At 41.4% G+C, this 23,447-nt stretch overlaps 1 protein-coding gene across 5 annotated transcripts in view; it reads left to right on the plus strand.

Moving 5' to 3' along the window:
- Positions 1-3,245: 3,245 nt before the first annotated feature.
- The window catches only part of DEK (DEK proto-oncogene), a 40,054-nt gene continuing 19,852 nt past the window's right edge, over positions 3,246-23,447 (plus strand). For 3 of the 5 annotated variants that reach the window (XR_012434217.1, XR_010586526.1, XM_005553945.4), the window contains exons 1-7: positions 3,246-3,392; positions 3,774-3,927; positions 9,545-9,646; positions 9,893-10,002; positions 11,323-11,417; positions 11,926-12,046; positions 17,617-17,805. Coding sequence is in view for 3 of the 5 variants with exons in the window: in XM_005553945.4 (XP_005554002.1) it covers positions 3,783-3,927; positions 9,545-9,646; positions 9,893-10,002; positions 11,323-11,417; positions 11,926-12,046; positions 17,617-17,805 (762 nt within the window). In the remaining 2 variants the exon portion in view is untranslated. Of the gene's footprint in view, positions 3,393-3,731; positions 3,928-9,544; positions 9,647-9,892; positions 10,003-11,322; positions 11,418-11,925; positions 12,047-17,616; positions 17,806-23,447 lie in introns of all 5 variants that reach the window. The other 2 variants (XM_015449861.3, XM_065544376.1) reach the window with 2 other exon arrangements.

The following is a 23,447-nucleotide window of genomic DNA, read 5'->3' on the forward strand; positions in this document are numbered from 1 at the left end:
ACGATTTTGAACATCTCATCCCTACCTATGTTCACTATTAGTGATTTCATTCAGTTTCAGGGCTTTAAATACCATCTACATGTTGACAACTGCTACATTTATTTCTTGAGCTAGAGTTTCTTCTGCTGAATGCCAGACTCTCAAATCCAACAGCCACTCCTGAATCTGCATTTTAAATTCTAACTAACATGTCTAAAACAAAACAACTCATTCAAAACTAACATGTCTAAAACAAAACAACTCATTCCCACCTCCTCCACTTTCCCCTCTAAAACCATCCTGCCCACCCCCACCCCCGAGGTCTTTCTCCTTTTAACGAATAGCTACTTTTGTCCTTACAGTTGTTGAACCAAAAACCCCAAGGTCATCATTGACTTCTAGCTGACTCTCGTGCCCCACATCCAAAACTTTAGAGAATTCTTTGGAATAACCTAGTCGGTCTTCAGAGCTCTCATTTTCTTAGGATCTTTTCAAATGTCATCTTATTAATAAGACGTTGCTTAATTGTTGAATATGTAAAACAAAATCCCATCCACCCTACTGGTACTTCCTATCTTCTTTAACTTGCTTTACTGCTATCACTAATCGTCATAGAATATATATTCACTTGCTCATTGTCTTGATGGCAGTGGCAGCCTATCTGGAGCAGCCACTGAGGGGATGCCAACTGCAGCGTGGAAGGCGTAGCCAGAGCTGAACACTCCTCAGAGCCAGCAGGGCCCAGGAACACACAAGAGCCCCGTCCCCTATCAAGTTGGCAAGGCAGGAGACCCATGTTCCTGGGCACAGCTGCAGTTGTCCAGCCACAGCTCTGGACCCAGGCATCCCTGCAATCTTGGGGGCCCAGGAAGCCTCTGCCCCTGCAGGCTTAAAAGTACCTGCTCCTGAGGTTGCAGTGAGCCAAGATCACGCCACTGCATTCCAGCCTGGGTGACAGAGTGAGATCCTGTCTCAAAAAAAAAAAAGAATGTGCCTGATGCCAGGTATCTACCCTCCACCCACTCCCAGGGCCCACTCCATGGCAGAGCAAAGTTGTGGCCCAGCATGGGCACTGCTGCAACCCAGCTGGGTGTGCATGTGTTCAGGGCAGCACTGACACACCAGCCCCCTGCCGCCTCGGCCCCCTCTGGACTTTGGGCACCGACGGGTGCAAGAAAGAGGCTGGTGGGGCTGAGGGTGGCTCGGCGTGGGCCTGCAGGTACCCCTCGGCACAAACAGCCTGGGCGCCACGGGTGACATGTTGATGCTGGCAGGCAGCCACCTTCCTGGGAGGAAAGGGATAGTTCCCTGCCCATCTTCAAGCCAGGGATGGCCTGAAGCCTGGGGGGCCCGGTGGCTAATTCCAGGCAGAGTCTGCAAGCAGCCCAGAGCGAGAACTTATGGTGCCTTTTCTGGGCCCACCCATGGACCAATCAGCACACGCTCTGGGTCCCTTCTGGGTCCATAAAAACCCCAGACTCGCCGGGTGCGGTGGCTCAAGCCTGTAATCCCAGCACTTTGGGAGGCCAAGACGGGCGGATCACGAGGTCAGGAGATCGACACCATCCTGGCTAACACGGTGAAACCCCGTCTCTACTAAAAAATACGAAAAAACTACCCGGGCGAGGTGGCAGGTGCCTGTAGTCCCAGCTACTCGGGAGGCTGAGGCAGGAGAATGGCATAAACCCCGGAGGCAGAGCTTGCAGTGAGCTGAGATCCGGCCACTGCACTCCAGCCTGGGCGACAGAGAGAGACTCCGTCTCAAAAAAAAAAACAAAAAAACAAACAAACAAAAAAAAACCCAGACTCAGCCAGAGGTCAGGACTACCAGCTGCAGAAAGGAGTTACCCGGTTTGGTCTCCTCAACTTGTCAGGACGACCTGCCTACAGAAAGCAGCTGTCCACTTCGGGTCTCCTCTCCACTGAGGGCAGGACACTAGTCGGGACAACCCCCCTGCAGAAAGGCGCAACCCACTTCAGGTCTCCTGAGAAGTGTTCTGTCACTCGGTGAAGCTCCTGTCCACCTTGCTCACCCTCCAGTTGTTTGCGTGCCTCATTCTTCCTGGACACAGGACCAGAACTCAGGGACTGCCAAATGGTAGGACTGAGAGTTGTAACACAAATAGGGCTGAAACACAACCCCCCACTCCCAACCACATTTCAGGCAACAAGGAGAGACGAGCTGTAGAGTTTGGATAGGATTTGAGTGGAATCAATAGTGGGAAAAATGGTATACAATTTGAGGGTAGAAATGACACTGTTTGTGTATGTTTTGGAAGGGGAACAAAGGGAAAAGGGAAGATTCAAAGGAAATGTCAAATTTTTGTCCTGCAACCGGGAGTCCTAGCAAATTTCACTGATCCCATTTCCATTAAGTCCACTGAGTACAAGGATCCTTTGGGTGAGCTAGTGGTTGAAGATTTGGGAGAAAATGAAATCACATACAAAAGAAGGCAGCACTGAGCAGGGAAGATACTTCTTTGAGTGTCTGCAGTGTTGAATGTGTAAAAACATTTGCATAGATGGCCTAGAACTCAGGTAGAAGGGTCTGGACCGGCCAAATTACCTCTACTATAGAACAGTGTGTGAGAGAGGAGAGGGGAAGGAATGGGGTGGGAGGGAGCCATTCCCCTTATATTTACAGGGGTGTAAATCTATGTGGTTGGCTATGTGAACCTTTAACGTGGCAGGTAGGATCTTTTTCCTTACGGTAGACCTTACAAGCGATGGGGTCCTCAGAAATACAGCAGATTTGGAAATTATCTATCACCCAGCACGATTTCTGGGGCATTGATGAGACGGCTGATTAATACCCCTCCACCTCGGAGAAACACTGTAGATAGCGACTTCAGGGATCTCTCAACTTCTTCACCGATGCCCGCCGCGCCCCTCCGCGCCCGGGACTGCTCATCATCTTTTCCGGGAAGCGACGGTGAAGACAATAAACACGCAGGCCCCCTAGCGTCCTTCCGTTCCGCGCTGCCAGGCCGCCTCGCCTCCCGCTCCCGCCCGCCCCGCGGGACACAGCCCGCAAGCACTCCGGGGCCCGAGCGCCGACCGCACGCCAGGCGCAGCCGGGAAGAGCCCCGAGAGCGCATCCCTCTGCCCGCGGCCGAGGCGACCCCTCGCGGTCCCGCCCGCCCGGGCTTCCCGTGGAGGCGCCCGGCCACCCCGCCTCCCCCGCCCCGCGCCCGCCAACTCCCAGCTCGCGGCCCTGATTGGTCGCCGCATTCCCGCTCTCCTTCCCGAACCGCCATTTTGAAAATCTTGTTGATTCTGGGGAGCCGAGCGCGCGGCAGCGAGCGTCACGCCAGACAGCGGCCCGCGCGCCTTCTCCTCGGCGTCGGCCGCCGCCGCCTCCCAGAACCTCCTCGTGCCCTCGCGTGCCAGGCCCGTGGCGGCCGGGATCCGCGGTGAGGGCTGCGTCGGGACACCAGAGGCCCGGTCGCCCCTGCCGCGGCCGACGGGGGAGGGACGCGGCCATTTGGACGGCGGCCTGGGGCGGGGGAGGGGACGTGGAGGGCCGGCAGCTCGGGCCGGGCCGGGCCGGGAACAGCGCAGGCCGGGCGGGCGCGCGCGCGCGGGGGCGGCGGGCGCGGTTTCCCGCCTCGGGAATCCCTGGACGGCGGCGGGCGTAGCGGGAGGGAAGCCGCCCCTGGGGACTGAGCGCTACGGGAGGACGCAACTTTAAGGGCAGGTGTCCCGCGGGAAGGGTCGCATCCTTCAGGGTGGCCGCCGGGTCCTACCCGCAGGAGTAGGGGGACAGAGACGTCCGGCTTTCTCCCCGTACGAAGGTTCACAGCATGTCCGCCTCGGCCCCTGCTGCGGAGGGAGAGGGAACCCCCGCCCAGCCCGCATCCGAGAAAGAACCCGAAATGCCTGGTCCCAGAGAGGAGAGCGAGGAGGAAGAAGACGAGGACGACGACGAGGAGGAAGAGGAGGAAAAAGGTGGGGGGAGTCGCGTCCCAAGTGATGGATTTTTCAGACCGAAGTTTTTTTGTTTTTTTCCCCCAGGAAACAAGTTTTCTTGCTCTTTTCGTGCTTAGAGGCGTAAAGTCGGAGTAATTTTCAGCGAGAACGTGTGCACAATTTATCTGCTTTTGTGCTGAGCGATGGCGTAGAATTGACTTTGTGAATTCCGGTTTTTAAAGTATTTGTTACCGTAGTAGTGATGTATTGGAGTGCAGCCGACTTCTCGCCCGCTCTGAATGCTCGTTAACATTTCATCGTTTGACGGGAAGTTTGTCGGTCTTGGATTTGATTTTTTTTTTTAACTCCGTGTGTGCACCTTTGAAGTTGCTAAGTGGATGTTCTAATTTTGTCCGTTTCATGACACATCTTTTGCCTTTTGAAGTTATTGTAAGGTCTTAGTGCAGTCTGTTAAGACTGAAGTTATTAAGGCGAGACCTGTAAGTATTTGAATGCTTAAAAATATTTTTACATTTGCCAAAAAGTTTCCCTCCCTGGCAAACAGCGGTGAAAGCTGTTGCTACTTGAGAAAGTAGTTAAAAATGAAAAAAGTGAACTCTGAAAGAAAGTTAAATGTGAGCCCAGCACTGTCTCGGTTTCGAACCTGAGTCTGTTTTAAGGGAGGGCGTTATGAACCCTGATTTGACTGGAGATGTGAAACGGAAACTTAACAGAATGGAGGAGTGTGCCGCGTCAGTTTATCCAGGATGCATGCAGTGTCTGTTTCAGGTGTACCCGCTTCTTGACTGTTTCCAAACATTTAAAAATCCAAGTCGCGTCTCAGCATTCTTTGATATTAGCCTAGTCTGAATTTATTTCGTATAAGTCGCGTCTCTCAGCATTCTTTGATATTAGCCTAGTCTGGGTTTACTTCGTATATGTTTACGACTCAGGCACACTTGGGAAGAGGTTGAAGCTCTCTTCCTAAACCCGGATTTTTTTTTTTAAGCCTCAACCAGCCTGTGGTCACAATCTGGGTTAAGATTACAAGATGTGCCTTTTGTTTGTTTAAAGTGGTATGTGCCCTAAGAAGGGCATTTTTAAGTAAAGCATGGCTTTTTGAGTATAAGTTTTTATATAAACTATTGCTTAATAATATGTTATTTTAAAATTATTTTTAATACAACAGCAAAACTGGGTGCACTATCTCACTACTAGCCAAAGAGGCTCTGCACTTTTTCTCCAATTTTTTGTTTGTATTTTAGTCTTTTTGTGGGGGCAGGGTTGAGATGCCAAAGAAATGGTGAATTTTTTTCATGTCAGGAAAGAATTAGAGAAGTCATGTAAATATACTGTAAATGGCCAACGCAGTAATGCTTGGGGAACAGTTGGTAGTTGAAATAATCCCATGTTTTGTTCTAGACACATTATTTTTTAAAACATGATTTTGTAGAAAGTTTATCCCCTAACAGTTTTATTGTAGCTCTGATTTATTATTCTTTTTACTAATTTGAGGTGTTTGTGGGACATGTAGGATTGTGAAAGTTTTTATTCTACTTAACCCTGAATATTTTAACTTTAGAATTGAGGCATCATGGAAGCCAGACAGTGAAATACTTTCTGTATTAGGGTTTTTTTCTTTTTTTTTGCGTTGCTATAAAGAAATACTTGAGGCTGGGTAATTTATGGAAAATAGGTTTAATTGGTTCGTGGTTCTGCAGACGGTACAAGAAGCATGGCGCCAGCATCTGCTTCTGGTGAAAGCCTCAGGAAACTTCCAGTCATGGCAGAAGACAAAGGGGGAGCCGGCATCTCATTTGGAAGTTGGAGCAAGTGGTAGGGGGAGGTGCCACGCTCTTTTAAACAAATCTTGAGAGAACTCACTTATCACTAAGAGTTACCATGCTAAGCCATTCATGAGGGATCTGCCCCCATGATTTAATCACCTTACCAGACCTCACCTCCAACATTGCAAATCACTTTTCAACATGAAATTTGGAGGGGGCAAACATCCAAAGCATACCATTGCACCCCCAGTCCCCCAAATCTCATGTCTTTCTCACATTTCAAGATTCAGTTGTGCCTTCGCAGTAGTCCCCCAAAGTCCAGTCTTGTTTCAGCATTAACTCAAAAGTCCCAAGTCTGTAAGTCCAGAGTTTCATCTGAACATGAGTTTCTTCCACCTATGAGCCGGTGAGATCAAAAACAAGTTATTTACTCACAGGATACAGTGATGGTACAGGCATTGGGTAAAATTTCCATTCCAAAAGGGAGAAAGGCCAAAAGAAAGGTGCAGTAGGCCCCACACAGTCTGGTTTGGCTTATGTTTGGTTTTTGGTTTTCTGTGTGTGTTTGTTTTTTGAAACAGAGTTTTGCTCTTATTGCCCAGGCTGGAGTGCAATGGCCTGATCTCGGCTCACCGCAACCTCTGTGTCCTGGGTTCGAGCAATTCTACTGCCTCAGCCTCCCTAGTAGCTGGGATTACAGGCATGTGCCACCACGGCTGGCTGATTTTGTATTTTTAATAGAGACAGGGTTTCTCCATGTCGGTCAGGCTGGTCTCAAACTCCCGACCTCAGGTGATCTGCCTGTCTCAGCCTCCCAAAGTGTTGGGACTATAGACGTGAGCCACCATGCCTGGCCTACAAGTCTGAATCCTAGCAGAGCAGTCTTTAAATCTTAAAACTCCCAAATTATCTCCTTTTACTCCATGTCTGGCATCCAGGGCATGCTGGTACAAGGGGTGAGGGGTCCCAAGGCCTTGGGCAGCTCAGGATGCAAGCTGCTGTGGCTCTACCATTCCAGAGTTTGGAGGTGGCAGCCCCTTTCTCACAGCTCCACTAGCCAATAGAGCCTTGGTGGTGAATCTAGGGGTCCACCCCCCCGCCATTTCCTCTCCACACGGCCCTACTAGAGGTTTTCTTTTTGTTTTTCTTTTGGAGACAAGGTCTCACTTGTCACCCGGACTGGAGTGCAGTAACACTATCTCAGCTCACTGCAAACTCTGCCTTCCAGGCTCAAGCAATCCTCTCACCTCAGCCTGCCCAGTTGCAGGGACCACAGGCGTGTGCCACCGTGCCCGGGTACTTTCTGTATTTTTTGCAGAGGGAGGGTTTTACCATGCTGCCCAGGCTGGTTTCAAACTCCTTACCTCAAGTGACCTGTCCGTCTGCCAAAGGGCCTGGATTGCAGGAATGAGCCACCACGCCTGGCCCTGAGTAGCGGTTTTCTGTGAGAGTTCCACCCCTGCAGCAGGCTTCTGCCTGGACACCCAGGCTTTCTCATACATCCTCTGAAGTCTGTCCTAAAAAGGGCGGTCAGGTTAACCAAAATTGGCAGTGATTTTGGTGGAAAGGGAAGTGAGAGAAATGACTAGTAAAAGATGACTCTTTGAAGTTTCTGTCTTTGGCAGGTGGGTGGATGGTATTAATTTTTTTTGAAAAAAATTCAGAAAGTGAGCAAGTTTGGAGATACTATGATTTTTCTTTTGAATGTTTTGAGTTTAGGTGCCTATAGGACATGAATTGGAGCTGTCCAAATGACAGACAGGCATATACTGTTGGTTCTCCATATCTGTGGGTGCCTCATCTGTGGATTCAATCAACCACAAATTGGTAAAAATGGATGGTTGCATCTGTACTGAACGTGTTCAGATATTTTTATTCCCTAAACAGTACAGTGTAACAACTGTTTACGTATCAGTTACGTTATATTAGTCATTATGAGTAGTCTACAGATGATATAAAGTATATGGGAAGATGTTCATAGGTTATATGTAAATACTACACCATTTTTTTTTTTTTTTAAAAGTAAGGGACTTGAGCATCCGTGGATTTTGGCATCTGAGGGATGTCCTGGAACCAATCCCTCACGGATACTGAGAGACAATATTAGTTAATATGAATCTCAGATGAAAGTTATGGCTTGGAGATTGACTGGGAAGTCATTAGCTTGTAGTTGGTAATCAGAGACAAGCAAATGGTTTAAATCACTAAGTTGATGAAGTTGAGTGATAGTAGGGGTTGTTTTAGTGTGTTTTGTCTTCATTCTGTACAACATGGCCAGAATCTACTTGTTGATAGCCCTTTGTCCTGAAGTATTCTTTCTGTGCAAATCCTTATACTACTAAATCTAAGTTGTCTTTAAAAGCCAGCGCACATGCTTTGTTCCTTTTTCCCTAGTCCCAAAATAATGAGTTCCTCCTCAGTGCACAGCAATTTGTTGGTATTGTATCTTTCTTAAGATGTTTTATTATCTTTTATGTTGGTGTATATTTATGTCTCATTTCCTTAGTAGCATCTCTTTCAAAAGATGTGCAGTCTTTATCATCCATTTATCCCCTCTTAATATTGAGTGCAGCTGCACAATACAGACATTGAATAAATGGCAGAACCTCGAGCAATGTATAGTATTCTTTTATCTGACTTTATTTCATTCAAAAAATGATTTTATGTTAGATAAATGGAGCTTAATGTTTTGAATTTTGAAGTATATGCTGTTTTCTAGATTTTTTTTTTTTTTTGAGACAGGGTCTCACTGTGTCGCCCAGGCTGGAGTGCAGTGGCGTGATCTCAGCTCACTGCAAGCTCCGCCTCCTGGGTTCACACCATTCACCCCCCTCAGCCTCCTGAGTAGCTGGGACTACAGGCACCTGCCACCATGCCCGGCTAATTTTTTGTATTTTTTCGTAGAAGGGAGTTTACTGAGTTAGCCAAGATGGTCTCGATCGCCTGACCGAGTTAGCCAGGATGGTCTTGATCTCCTTACCTTGTGATCCGCCCACCTTGGCCTCCCAAAGTGCTGGGATTACAGGCGTGAGCCACCGTACCTGGTCTTGTTTTTTTCCTTCCTTTTTTTTTTTAATGGAGGTAGGGTCTCAATATGTTGCCCAGGCTGGTCTCAAACTCTTGGGCTCAAGCTATCCTCCTGCCTTGGCTTCCCAAAGTGTTAGCATTATTGGCGTGAGCCACTGCACCCAGCCGTAGATTTTTGTGTGTTTTTTTTTCCCCTTTCTCGACTAAACAATTTAACTTTTTTCAGAGTGATTTATGGCCATCATTATGAATGTTATTCTAAACTACAAAGTAATGCCCTCCCAGTTGATTGCATTAGATGTAAACTTGGAGAGTTTTATCTTATCCAGGTACTTCAGGCTGTTCTGCCTGGAGGTCTTTATTTGTGTCTCTTTTGTCAGTTGACTAAATTATTAGTATTCTCTGTATGTCTTTTGAAGTTCATAATCTCTCAGTTCTAAATTTGATTATTTCTGAAGTACAGCAAACTGAATCACAGTTATTAAATAGAATTATGTCCAAAGATTAAACAGAGCTAGATTTATTTCACAAACGAAGTGACTGGACTGTAATGGCAATAATTTTAGTTGGATAAAAATTAGTTTGCTTTCTAATTTTTTTTTTTTTTTAACTGAGTCCCTGTGAGTTTGCCAGGTGAGTAAAATGTTAGTCTGAAAAAATTTTCGTGGTGCTCTATTAACTAATCAAGTGTTGTCATCTTTTATGTTATTTGCTTTCCAAAACCATGCCCAGAGGAAGAATAAAGTGTTAGGTTTTGGGACTTTGTTCTACATGTTTATCTAATAAAGTTAATACAATGTTTAAGCTTTTTGTTAATTAAGAAATACTAAATTAATTTCCAGAAAAGAGTCTCATCGTGGAAGGCAAGAGGGAAAAGAAGAAAGTAGAGAGGCTGACAATGCAAGTCTCTTCCTTACAGAGAGAGCCATTTACAATTGCACAAGGTGAGTTTCTTCTAGCTTTCTTTGATTTTGTGGTGAAAGTGTCTAAATTTGTGAAAATGATGGTTTGTAGCTTAGTATCAGCAGAGTAGTGTTTTATACTTTAGTTATAATTTTATTTAATTTGCTTTGTAAGAGCAAAGTTACATGTAAATTATGCTGTGAAAATAATTCCTATTAAATTAACTTTGTAAAATGTATTAGTAAGCCATGGGTATTTAATTGTGATTTTTTTTTTTTTTTTTCTAGGAAAGGGGCAGAAACTTTGTGAAATTGAGAGGATACATTTTTTTCTAAGTAAGAAGAAAACCGATGAACTTAGAAATCTACACAAACTGCTTTACAACAGGCCAGGCACTGTAAGACTTTTTTACACTTTAAACCTACTTGTATATTACTTCACAATGGAATCAGTTTCTGTAAATGTTAGTGATCCACTAGTTCAATTTCCACACTTTATGACTGAGCAGACTGAGATATATATTTATTAAATGATTTATCACAGGAAATATAGCTGAATATTAGCAGTTGGATTATAATATCCAGGGCTCTCTCCCTTTTTTTTCTTTTTTTTTTTAAGACATGGTCTCACTCTGTCACCCAGGCTGGAGTGCAGTGTGCAATACATGACTCGCTGCAGCCTCAACCTCCTGGGCTCAAGTGTTCCTCTCACTTAAGCCTCCCAAGTAGCTGGGACCACAGGTGTATGCCACCATATCATGTCTGGCTAATTTTACTTTTTGTAGAGGTGGGGTTTTGCCATGTTGCCCAGGCTGGTCTTGAACTCTGGAGCTCAAGCAGTCCTCCCACCTTGGCCTCCCAAAGTGTTGGGATTACAGGTGTGAGCCAGTATGCCCAGCTCTAGGGCTCTTTCTCCTGTAGTAGTATTTATTCCAAACTGAAATTTCAAATTATGAAATCCAAATTATGATGGTTTTAGTGACCTTTAAATGTATTGAAAGAAATTCATGTTTTTGGATTTTCTGGTCATTCAGAATAAGTGATTTGGTATAATTGTATCACATTTTTAGCAAATACCTGATAAATTGGATGATAGTTTTTTGCTAAAGGATTATTATACTGTACATAAAACTTAGTATTTTATATAATTGAGGAAACTGCTTTAGGTTGTACATGGGCAAAGTAAAGTTGGGTGTTAGAATGCCTGAAGTAGAATAGAATGTCTGATGCATGACATAATTTATTTTCACGTCTGTTAATCTCATTTAATCCTTAAACCAATCTAATTTACATAAGTCCCATAACTAGTAAACAGTATTAACTATAAAGTCCTTGATTTGGAAAAGAAGAATTACTAGTAACTTTATTACTTATGAAAAGGATATCTTTTTAAGTAGTAATTTTCCACATCCTCTGGTACTGTCAGATAACTTTTGATTGTGGTAAAAATTCCCCAGTGAAAATTTGTTCAAATCGTTATTTTCAGAGACTTAAGTTTGTAGGATTTTTATAATGTTATTATGTTAGTAACATATTTTTCAGTTTTGAACAAGAAATGTTGAATGTTGAACCCGTATTGAATTGGTTGACTGTTGAGCCAGTATTGTAAGTTACAGATAGATATGAAAATAAAGATGTTGGCTTTGAATTCTCTTTGAATTTATTCTTGTGTATATTACTGGGTAGTAAATAGCGTTAATAATAAGGAACATTTTCAGGTGTCCTCATTAAAGAAGAATGTGGGTCAGTTCAGTGGCTTTCCGTTTGAAAAAGGAAGTGTCCAGTATAAAAAGAAGGAAGAAATGTTGAAAAAGTGAGTTATTTTTATAAATACTATATTTTAATCAATATGCTTTAAGTTTATTTTTTAATGTTAAAAAAATCACATTTGGGCCAGGCACAGTGGCACACACCTGTAATCCCAGCACTTTGGGAGGCTGAGGCGGGTGTATCACCTGAGGTCGGGAGTTGGCGACCAGCCTGACCAACATGGAGAAACCCTGTCTCTACTAAAAACACAAAATTAGCTGGCCGTGGTGGCACATGCCTGGAATCCCAGCTACTTGGGAGGCTGAGGCAGGAGAATCGCTTGAACCTGGGAGGCAGAGGCTGCGGTGAGCCGAGATTGGGCCATTGCACTCCAGCCTGGGCAACAAGAGCGAAACTCTGTCTCCAAAAGAAAGAAAGATTCAGAGAAGCATTGGCCACTTTTTAAAATGTATGTAAGTCAGCTAATTTGGTTGGCTTTCCCTTTATATTGTGGAGAACATTTGTAAGCTTTCCTATATTAACACCTTGGTTTCTTCCATTTTCTGTTTCAGATTTAGAAATGCCATGTTAAAGAGCATCTGTGAGGTTCTTGATTTGGAGAGATCAGGTGTAAATAGTGAACTAGTGAAGAGGATCTTGAATTTCTTAATGCATCCAAAGCCCTCTGGCAAAGTGAGGATCAATTTTTACTTTTTTCATAAGAAATCAGTTATTCATAGCCTCTTTTTTATACGAAACAAAAATTGATTAATAACAGCATTGCTGTCAGTATTTATTAATATCTACATTCAAAGAATATAACTTCTGTTGTTGTATCTGCAATAATTTCCTGATAGAAATAATACAGATGCCATAGGGATGTGTTGCTTCAGAAAATCAGATACAAGGGAATAAGGTTAAGAATAGTGAATTAATGTCAGAAGGGACAGAAAGTACTAGTAGTCAGGGTTAGGTATCTAGAAGATACTGGAAGAATGAATAGAGGTTGGGCTGAGGATGAGGTGCAAGGCTGGAGGGAAGGGGTGCAATCTATAATCAAGTGAAGACAAAATGGGGAGTATATTAGAACTGGATGTTTTCCTGGATCCTGGAATGAATTATTTAAAAGTGACATTTAAAAGCTCTTACAAGTTTCCTGTATTGGGTTTCCAGAATCCGCAGCAGAGCCCAGGAGCCGGAGAGGGAAGTAAAATGGCCTTATAGTTTTCTCACTCTTCCTAAAAGCTAGTCGATTTGCCCTAATTATTTAATGGTAACAAACAACATAGGTGACTTAAAATGTCTGTTGAAGTGTTATATGACCTTGTATTTTTAGTGTGATTTAGGTCTGTCAGCAAATGTTTTTCTATTCTTCCCGATCTTGACAGGAAAGGAGGTGTGAAGAGAGCGAGCAGGTCTAGGAGTTCAGGGGAATGCCATCTCGGATGGGAGAGGGCATTAAAGAATCAAAACCAGAAAATAGCTCTGGGACTTTGTTTTGGTCTGCCCTTGGTCCTTATTACCATTAGCTGCACGAGGACAGATAGAGAGCACTTAAGGTGTTAACTTTGGTTATACAACTACAAACACAAGGTGTATGATGATTTTTGGTGTTTTAAATTGGCTTATTGAAAGACGACAAAATACTTTTTTTTCCCTAACTTTTACTGTAGCTATACTTGTACTTTTTAAGGATTTAGTGTGAGGCAAGGTGATCACTATTTCCTCAGAAGCAGTTACTAAGTTGTTATGATGGATATTTTTATATTTATCTTTTTCTCAGTGGTTTTCCAATTTATTGGTTTCAGAATACTATTACTCTCTTAAAAAATTAGTGAGGACCCCAAGAGCTTTTTTTAAAATATGGGTTATTTTGATCTTCACTGTATTTGACATTAGAACTGAAAATTTTTATTTTAAAATGTTAAAAATAGTATTTTTTATGAAAAATAACTTTTCAAAAGAATTAAAGAGTGGCATTATTTTATGTTTTTGTACATCCGTTTAATATCTGGCTTAAGAGAAAACAGCTTAATTACCATTTGCTTCTGTATTCAGTCTTTTTTTATTGTTGTTTTGAGACAGATTCTCACTCTGTTGCCCAGGCTAGAGTACAGTGGCACAATCTCTGCTCACTGCAACCTCTGTCTCCCAGGTTCAAGCAGTTCTTCTGCCTCAGTCTCTACAGTAGCTGGGATTATAGGCATGTGCCACCATACCTGGCTAATTTTTGTATTTTTAATAGAGATAGAGTTTTGCCATGTTGGCCAGGCTGGTCAGGCTGAACTCCTGACCTCAGGTGATCCGCCCACCTCGGCCTCCCAAAGTGCTGGGATTAGAGGCATGAGCTCCCGCGCCTAGCCACATTCAGTCTTTTGCAGTATATTGTTTTGCTTAAAATTTATGAAGGGCCTGATGGAGTAGCTTATGCCTGTAATCCCTGCCCTTTGGGAGGCCGAGGCAGGTGGATCACTTGAGCTCAGGAGTTCAAGACCAGCCTGGGTGACAGAGTGAGACTGTCTCACGAAGAAATTAGCCAGGCACTGAGGCACACTCCTGTAGTCCCAGCCACTTGGGAGGCTGAGGTGGAAGCCCGAACTCAGGAGGTCAGTGCTGCAGTGAGCTATATTCATGCCACTGCATTGCATCCTAGGTGACAGGACGAAATCCTGTCTCAAAATATAATAAGTGTATGAAGAAAACCGAGCCTCACATAAAAAGAATATTTTTAAAGTCCTTTTAGATAATTGTGTGTATTCTCTTTTTGATACCACACAATACGAAAACTACGTAAGTTGTAGTTTCCTAAAGGTTAGTTGTAATGTTTAATGTAGGTCTGAAACCATGTTAATTAACTTGGGTCTTATATATATAGTTTTGTAACATGCATTTACCATTTGTAAATATTGGTTCCCTGAATCATATCTTCCAAATGTTGGCATGTTTTATTGAACACTGTCATTAAATCATGCTCATTAATATAAACACCATCTCATCAGAAACGTTACTTAGGCCTTGGAAAACTATTAAGTTCGCAGTAGTAGATGTGAATTTTCCAGAATTCTAAATTTCCACTTGAAATCGTAACATTTATCATTGGTGATAAATGCTGTCAGTTTTCCTTGAAGTGACAAGCTCACCTTGTTCATTTTTGAGGATCTTTATCAAGTACCTAAGTCTGAGTTAGCCATATTTGTTCTTTTAAAAAGTGGTGTTCTCTGGGAGGTGGAACTTGCAGTGAGCCGAGATCATGCCACTGTACTCCAGCCTGGGCGACAGAGCGAGACTGTCTCAAAAAAAAAATATATATATATATATATGGTGTTCTATGAAAAAGGAGCTTGGAGCGTGTTTAGCTCACAACTCAGATACACAAATGCTTTTCCTTCAGAAAACCATTGAACTTCAATTGTAGCCATATTATGTATATCTTCCATTTTATCACAGATATTAGAAAGACATGTACTTGAGAGTTAGCACAGTAATTTTTGCTTTATCAAGGACATTATTAAGTGAAACCATTTGCCTTTTTTGTTCGTTTCTGCTTGTGTGTTGTGAGGAATACAATGACTAATATATGTTAATTCCTTCATTGGTACAAAGGTGCCATCAGTTTTACCCACCTTTGCTTTCCTTTGCTTTTGCAGTTAGTACAAATGTCAACACAGTGAAAAGAGCAAATAAATAGTGTTGCCATTATTATGAAAATAGTTTCTACCTCATGGACTCCGAAAAAGGTCTCAGGAAACCCGAGTCCTTGAACCACACTGTGAGAATCTGTTTTTTCTTGTCATATAGAGTCTAACTCTTAACACCAGTTTTTCATATGTGACTCTGTGAGGATTACTCCTTAATCTGATGGTATCGAGCTCAGGCTATTTTCTTTTCTTTTCTTTTTTTCGAGACGTTGTTTTACTCTGTTGCCTAGACTGGAATGTTGTGGTATGATCGTGGCCTAATGCACCTTTGACCTCCTGGGCTCAAGTGATCCTCTCACCTCAGCCATCCAAGTAACTGGGACTATATAGGTGTATGCCATCATGTGTGGCTAAATTTTACATTTTCTTAGAGATAAGGTCTCACTGTATTGTCCAGGATGGTCACAAACTCCTGAACTCAAGTGATCCTCTTACTTTGGCCTCCCAAAGTGTTGAGATTACAGGCATGAGCCACCATGTCCGGCCTAGAGCTATTTTCTATGCTACCAGAAGTTTCCTTTTTCTCCTCTTTAACAATTTTTCAGTTGTTAAATGAACACAGCATTAATCATTGATTGCTTTCCTATCCTTCTGTTGTACTTATTTTATTTGTTAATCAGATTTTGTTTCCAAAAAGAGGTAATGCTATTGACACTGGATTTTGATTAATAGATTTAACTATTTTTAGAGTCAGTATAGGAAAACTCTAAGGCATTTATATATTACTACTTTTTGGATTTTGGTTTTAAAACTCCTCGTTTACTTTTGGGAATTGCATTTTTTTTTATTGGCTGCTTGAATAACTTAAACATCCTTTCACTTTCCTGGATAGATTTATCCAGAACCTGTTTCAGTCCTCATATTAATAATTCGATATACAGATTACATTCTTGCTACCTGTGTCTGGTTTCTGAACTGAGGTTGTGAGGGATATTATGTTTTTCTAATAAATTTGAGACCTGGAAATCATATAACAAGTAGTAAGAGCTTGGACAGTGAGAGTTAACTTTTCTCCAAACCGTGGCATCAAAGAATTTATCCACCTGGATTAAGGTTCTGATAATAGTTGATAATGGTAGTATCTCACATAGCAAGGATATGTGTATGCATTCACAGTTTCTTATAGAGAATCTTCTCTGAGAAATGTCTTTGATCCACCAACTTCAAGTTCCTGGAATGACCTAATTTGGCTGTTTCCTAGTGTACCTTCAGAAGGGTAGGTTGTTGGGGCAATCTAGAGGTTATCTTGTGGTTTGTTTGCAGAGAGCTCGAGGGCACCATATTATTACAAAGCCCCCACTTTTTCTTAATTTTGGGGTAGGTGACAGTGACCCCCCGAGACTGGAGGTTCCTGGGAGATAAAGGACCTGCCGTTCTACTCTCTGCGTGAAAAAGACTGCCTAAAGTTATCACAAACATTTACACAATTGGAAACCTTAAGGTTATGTTATGGAATTTTACCTTAATGTTTCTGCTTATTGCAGAAAACAAAGTAACAAAAGTAGAAATAAAAGATGCTCAATCCCAGAAATAAATATTAATTCTGTAATGTGCATTTTCACATTCTTGATGTTAGGTAATTTTATGGTTTTCAATTTTAGAATTTAGCAAAACTTCCTTGAGAAAGCACTTAAAAATTAAATTTGTTGTTTAATCAACTCATTTTCCTCAGGTGATCTCTCCTTTTAAATATACATGGTTTGATTATCAGAATAATAGCAACATATTTATTAATTAATTTCATAATTAACATACTTATCATTTATTGTATACCTAGAGGCATCAGTGAGAATATGATCCTGACATCATTGAAAGTGGAGGCCAGAAGTAATATGAATATAAACTTTATAGTTCATTCATAAATTCAAGATGTATAATTGGTAATCAAATTATACATTTTTTTATGGGCCAGGTGTGGTGGCTCATGCCTGTATCCCAGCACTTTGGGAGGCCAAGGCAGGTAGATCAGTTGAGGTCAGGAGTTTGAGACCAGCCTGGCCAGCATGGTGAAACACTATCTCTACTAAAAATACAAAAATTAGCTGGGCGTGGTGGTGCCCACTTGTAATCCCAGCTATTGCACAACAGAAGGAGACTCTGTCTCAAAAAAAAAAAAAAAAAAAAAGGTTTTCCTCCCACTCCTTTGATTGGAGTGTTGGGCCTTCTAAAGCAAGGAGCTTCTCTGGCAGTGTGACAGTTTTAATGCTTGTAGGGATGAAAGAAATTACAACTCTAACTTAAAATATTATCATGGCAAAGTATTAACAGCTGTTGGAGCTTAACATAATGTGTCTTGAGCTTCTAGTCCCGTGTCAGAACCTAGAATACATATTTCTCAACAATTGAGAAGGGTCTTATTAGGTGTTTAGAACACAAATGAAATGGTATTAGCAACAGTTCTAGGTTAATCTGACATAGTTAAAGATTATTCTATGTAAAGCTGCTGGGCTTGTAAATACAATTTCTTGAGAGAAGAACAAGAAATTGAGTTGATAAGTTATCAAGAACAGGATTGATTGAAATATTATACCTCATTGGTGTTATCTTTATAAATTTTTTATGCAGCCATTGCCAAAATCTAAAAAAACTTCTAGCAAAGGCAGTAAAAAGGAACGGAACAGTTCTGGAATGGCAAGGAAGGCTAAGCGAACCAAATGTCCTGAAATTCTGTCAGATGAATCTAGTAGTGATGAAGATGAAAAGAAAAACAAGGAAGAGTCTTCAGATGATGACGATAAAGAAAGTGAAGAGGAGGTAAAATGCTTTACTATATTTTTAAATCATTTCTTTCCATGGGGAGAATTAAATATTTCTGTTATATATTAAGTACAGCCAGAAAAACACTTCCTTATTGGTTGTTTTTAATTCTGAAGATGCAGAAATAATTAAGTATGAACCCATTTCTTCTCCTTAAAGAGCTTTTAGTTTCATTACCATGTCAGAGTATGAGAGTCAGAAAAGAGTGAGGTTGGGATGAACTGAATTTGAAATGGGCCTTGAGCTGGACCTTGAAGACTAGAGTAGATAAATGGGAAGGGAAGCAGAAGTGGTACATATCCTGAGTGGGACCACATAGGAGCAGATTCTTTGAGGATTTTTTTCATAATATATTGATATTTTGTAATTGACTTGAATCATTTTATGGAAAAAGCAAGGGACTTAAGGGCCTTTTTCCCCCCTCAACCTTTTGGGGAGTACGTAATGAGAATAAACAGCATTTGAAGTTTATGTAATGAGTGGATAAGTTTTGTATTACCTGTCATTTTCTTTTATTTGGGAATATTTGTAAAAGTTGAGACTACTTAGTTTCCAAAATGAAACTTCATGAAGAAGAGAACTGCTGAAGCAATTAAATAAGAGGGTTAACCTCTTCAGTCAAGTAGATCGTGGAGAGTGGGTACAGGAGATGGGTTTCTATTATTGTTAATGATGTTTTGGTAGACTGTATTTTAACTTTGCTTTGGTGTTTTCCTGCAAAGGTCAGAACTTGCTCTATAGATTGAGTAATCAACCTTGCCTTATTTAGGGACATGGATAATGTCAACTTGACATTTTGGGCCAGGTGATTCTTAGTTGTGGGTGATACTCCCAAGCCCCCCTTGAGACAACCAAAAATGTTCTTCAGACATTGTCAAATGTCCGTGGGGCGAGATAAAGAGGGAATCGTCTCCACTGAATTAGAAGAAATAAAGATATAGTGAACTCTGTTATTATATGATATGTGTATGTGTTCAGTATGTATGTTTGTCTTGAGTTATTTACAATTCATGCTTGTTTTAACGTCAAATTTTATAAAGACCTCTATAAAGCTGAGTATCAAATAACTTCATCATTTAAGAAAGATGGTTACAAATCTACCAGGTGCTTCATAAATATCTTAATATATATTTGGCACGAAGGAAAATAAGTAATCTGAGCACTAAGGTCTTTTTGGATTGGAGGGAGGAAAACTGTGTGTGTGTGTGTGTAAAATAGGGGAATATTTTAAACTAAGTATCTTCAGGAAATACTTGGTGTCTACTATGTGCCATTCAGTTTCCTAAACTCTCTTTATGGGCAGAATTAAAGCACGAAATGTCATAGAATATAAGTGTCTAATTTTTTCACAGAGACATTACCATGGGCTCTGGAAACTGAGTTCAAATCCGACTTCTATATTGGATTGTTACTGTATGACTATAAGCAAGTTACTTAAACTCTGTACCTCAGTTTCCCATCTGTAAAATGAGGAATGATAATCGTATTAGCCTCATAGGGTCATATTAAAGGATTTTATTTAAAATACCTAGAGCGATGCCTGGTGCATGTAGTATGTATTAGTTGCTGTTATTATTAGAATTAAAATGATGTTTTATGACAAGTAAAACTTCTAAATTGAATCTTCTTGTCATTACTAGGTGCAGGTTAAAAAGTGAGGGCAGGCCGGGCGCGGTGGCTCAAGCCTGTAATCCCAGCACTTTGGGAGGCCGAGATGGGCGGATCACGAGGTCAGGAGATCGAGACCATCCTGGCTAACACGGTGAAACCCCGTCTCTACTAAGAAATACAAAAAATAAGGCCGGGCGCGGTGGCTCAAGCCTGTAATCCCAGCACTTTGGGAGGCCGAGGCGGGTGGATCACGAGGTCAGGAGATCGAGACTATCCTGGCTAACACGGTGAAACCCCGTCTCTACTAAAAATACAAAAAACTAGCCGGGCATGGTGGCGGGCGCCTGTAGTCTCAGCTGCTCGAGAGGCTGAGGCGGGAGAATGGCATGAACCCGGGAGGCGGAGCTTGCAGTGAGCCGAGATCACGCCACTGCACTCCAGCCTGGGAGACACAGCGAGACTCCGTCTCAAAAAAAAAAAAAAAAAAAAAGACAAAAAATAGCCGGGCGAGGTGGCAGCGCCTGTAGTCCCAGCTACTCGGGAGGCTGAGGCCGGAGAATGGCGTGAACCCGGGAGGCGGAGCTTGCAGTGAGCTGAGATTGTGCCACTGCACTCCAGCCTGGGAAGAGCGAGACTCCGTCTCAAAAAAAAAAAAAAAAAAAAAAAAAAGTGAGGGCAGGCCGGGTGTGGTGGCTCATGCCTGTAATCCCAGCACTTTGGGAGGCCGAGGCAGGCGGATCACCTGAGGTCGGGAGTTTGAGACCAGCCTGACCAACATGGAGAAACCCCGTCTCTACTAAAAATACAGAATTAGAATTAGCTGGGTGTGGTGGTGCATGCGTATAATCCCAGCTACGGGGGAAGTCTGAGGCAGGAAAATTGCTTGAACCTGGGAGGTGGAGGTTGTGGTGAGCTGAGATAGCACCATTGTACTCCAGCTTGGGCAACAAGAGTGAAACTCCATCTCAAAAAAAAAATGAGGGCATTTTACACTCGTTTTTAAAATTTGCTTTCTAAATTGTTGTCCCATAGTTCTAAGTAGAGGTAGTTGAACTTGGTGTATGCAGATGATACCTGATTTATACCCATATTGGTTCCAGGATAATAATCACAAGTGGAACCATCTCACTATAAATCAAACCTTTACTTTCTGTAGTGCACTAATCTGGGATCTGTGGCTAGAAACCCAGGTCAGTTGATGAAAATCCATGGGAGAAGAAAATGTAAAAATGCTTTTACAAACATTAGGTACATGAAATCACAATATAAAAGCTATATCGTATTTTATTAGAGGGATTTTTTCCCCTAACTTTGCTAGTACTTGACAGATTTTATAAAATGTAAAATAAAATTTGGACTGAGAAATTGTCCCCCCGCCCCCTTTTTTTTCCCTGGTAAATGTCCTTTCAACAAGCATAGGTATTACTACTCTACAGGCCATTTAAATTTAGCACTGTCTTCAACTTTTTATTGCTGATTCAGTTTCTGTGAAAGGCCTTTGAAAGGTAAGTTCTGGCAGGAGGAACAGTATATCTGTGGCAACTTTGTTTTTCCTTATTCCATTTTATGAAGACTGAGTTCTAAATGGCAGCCACGTTAGGAGCTTCATACATGGAGCTATTTTTGGTCATTACTATGAAAGGACCTCTTTCTAAGAAGCCATGAAGGAAAGCTGCAATCAGTCACAAAAGTTTTGGATTGCCTATAGACTTATTTATGATAGGAAATTACTGAGTTAATTTTATTTCCTAAAATGGATTTTTCTTTGATAAATAAAAGACTCTTATTCATTAAGATCAGCTTCTTGTTCTGATTTTCTTGGAGTAAATAACTGAATTTGGGTAGATTGATTTTACTTTTTTCAGTTTCCTCTGTAAAATGAGAATTTTGAACTGTATAGTCAAATGTACTTTATTCATTGTTGAAGTAAGAAATCTTATGCAAGCCGAGTAAGTTTGTAGTTGTCCTTTGGCTTTTTATGTGAGGTTAAATTGTATTTATTTTCCTGTTTCATATTTAACTTTAGATGTGTAGAAGACTAAGGTGTTTATAAGTAAATTCATGTTAAACTGAAGTCACTGAAATCCATATAGTTAATTGAAATGAGAGTTTTAAAAAAGTAATTTAAAAGAAAATGTCAGATTTAGCATATTAGCTGATAATTGCTAAAGCACTTGTTTGAGGTTTTCTGTACCTATACCTCCGTTTTGATGATATGCAGTGAGTGATTCACAATAGTTTTGCAATTGTGTTCCTTGTAATTAAATAAAAGCGGATATTCTTTGTGAGAGTAACTTCAGAAAGAAATTCCTTTATAAAAGAGCCATTTTGAATTTCCTTATTATCTTGTCTCTTGGACGTTGGCTTTTTAGGGCAGTAAAAGGAGAACAGTTGGGAAGGAAGTGGTGGATGAATTTTTTTTTCTTTTTTTTTCTGTTGATGAGAATAGGAAAATAAACAGGTTATTTTCTCTAAATTGATTATGAAAATCAGCTGGTTCCTATGTTGGATTAGCTTCTTCAGGGCAGATTGCTAAAATGAGTATATTAGTTCATTCTCACACTGTTAATAAAGACATACCCAAGACTGAATAATTTATAAAGGAGTTTAATTGATTCACAGCTCCACATGGCTGGGGAGGCCTAGCAATCATAGTGGAAGGCGAATGAGGAGCAAAGACACATCTTAGGTGGCAGCAAGCAAGAGGGTGTATGTGTAGGGCAACTCCCCGTTATATAAAATCATCAGAGCTGGTGAGACTTTCTCACTGTCATGAGAAGAGCATGAGAAAAACTCGCCCCCATGATTCAGTTAACTCTCACTGGGTCCCTCCCATGACATGTGGGGATTATTACAATTCAAGGTGAGATTTGGGTGGGGACACAGAGCCAGACCGTATCAGCCAGTCAAGTTAAACCACATTTGGTCATGCTATTCACAGGTGTTAATCTTGAGGCATAGGGAAATTACTACAGAGTACAGAAAAAAGAAGGGGGAAACAGTACCTATTGGAGAAAACAATTCTAATAGTCTTTTAGACCCTTTAAAAGCGTATTTTACTTATTTTTCATCTTACCCTAATACCTCTTCAGTTTTCATTTTCTAGTGTTTTTATAGCACATACGTATTTCCAGAAAGTATGAAACAAACTGTGGAGTTTTACTTTATGAGTATTTAGAATTTATCTGAATGTTGCCATATGTTATCAGGAATGTTTTCTGCTGAAATAATTCTCAACCTTACCAATAATGTTCAAAACAGGAGTTTATTTGTCTTTCATGACAAGAAGCCCACAGGGAATTCCAGGGCCAGTACAGCAGGTCAAGAAAGGTATTGAGGAATGTGGGTACCATCCTTTCCTGATCTCTCATCTTTAGTATATGGCAATTAACTTCATGACCACAAGGTGGTTGTTTTACCTTTAGACATTGTATTCATGTTCCAGATAAGGAAGAGCAAAAGGTTTTCTTCTAGTGATGTTTTGACTTTTTTCTCTGAATGGGATGCCTTTTACTGGAGATCTCCATATACATGGCATCAGCCAGCACTTTGTCATCTGCCCACCTAACTGCAAAAGAAGCTCTGAGATCTAGGTATCAGCTTTCCTACCTTTGTAAGAGGAAGGCAAATCAAAAGTGGGTTGTTGAGTGAGCCATCCTACAATGTTTGCCAAGTCAGAGAAACTCCATTATAATTTTTGGTGAACTATCTATTTGGACCATTCAGGGGATTATCTGGTAGTGGTAAGGTGAATGTGAAAGTTTTATTAGTCCTTTCACATTGTGTTTTAAAAAACTAAACTATCTCCTCCTCTCACACATTGATCAGAGGAATTGCAAAGTCTGTATAAACCATTTAAACCTTTTGTTGGAAGGCAGAATTGAATAATCACCATACTAAAACCCATTTAAACTTGCTTTCATAATCTTCTGTGAAATATAACTAGACTTGCACATTCTTTCCTCTTGGCATTCTGAGTTTTCTCAGCCAAGTTGTTGAAAGAATAGTGTATTTTAAGCTAATTTTTA

Source organism: Macaca fascicularis, chromosome 4 (assembly GCF_037993035.2).
Source record: "Macaca fascicularis isolate 582-1 chromosome 4, T2T-MFA8v1.1".
NCBI lineage: Eukaryota > Metazoa > Chordata > Mammalia > Primates > Cercopithecidae > Macaca > Macaca fascicularis.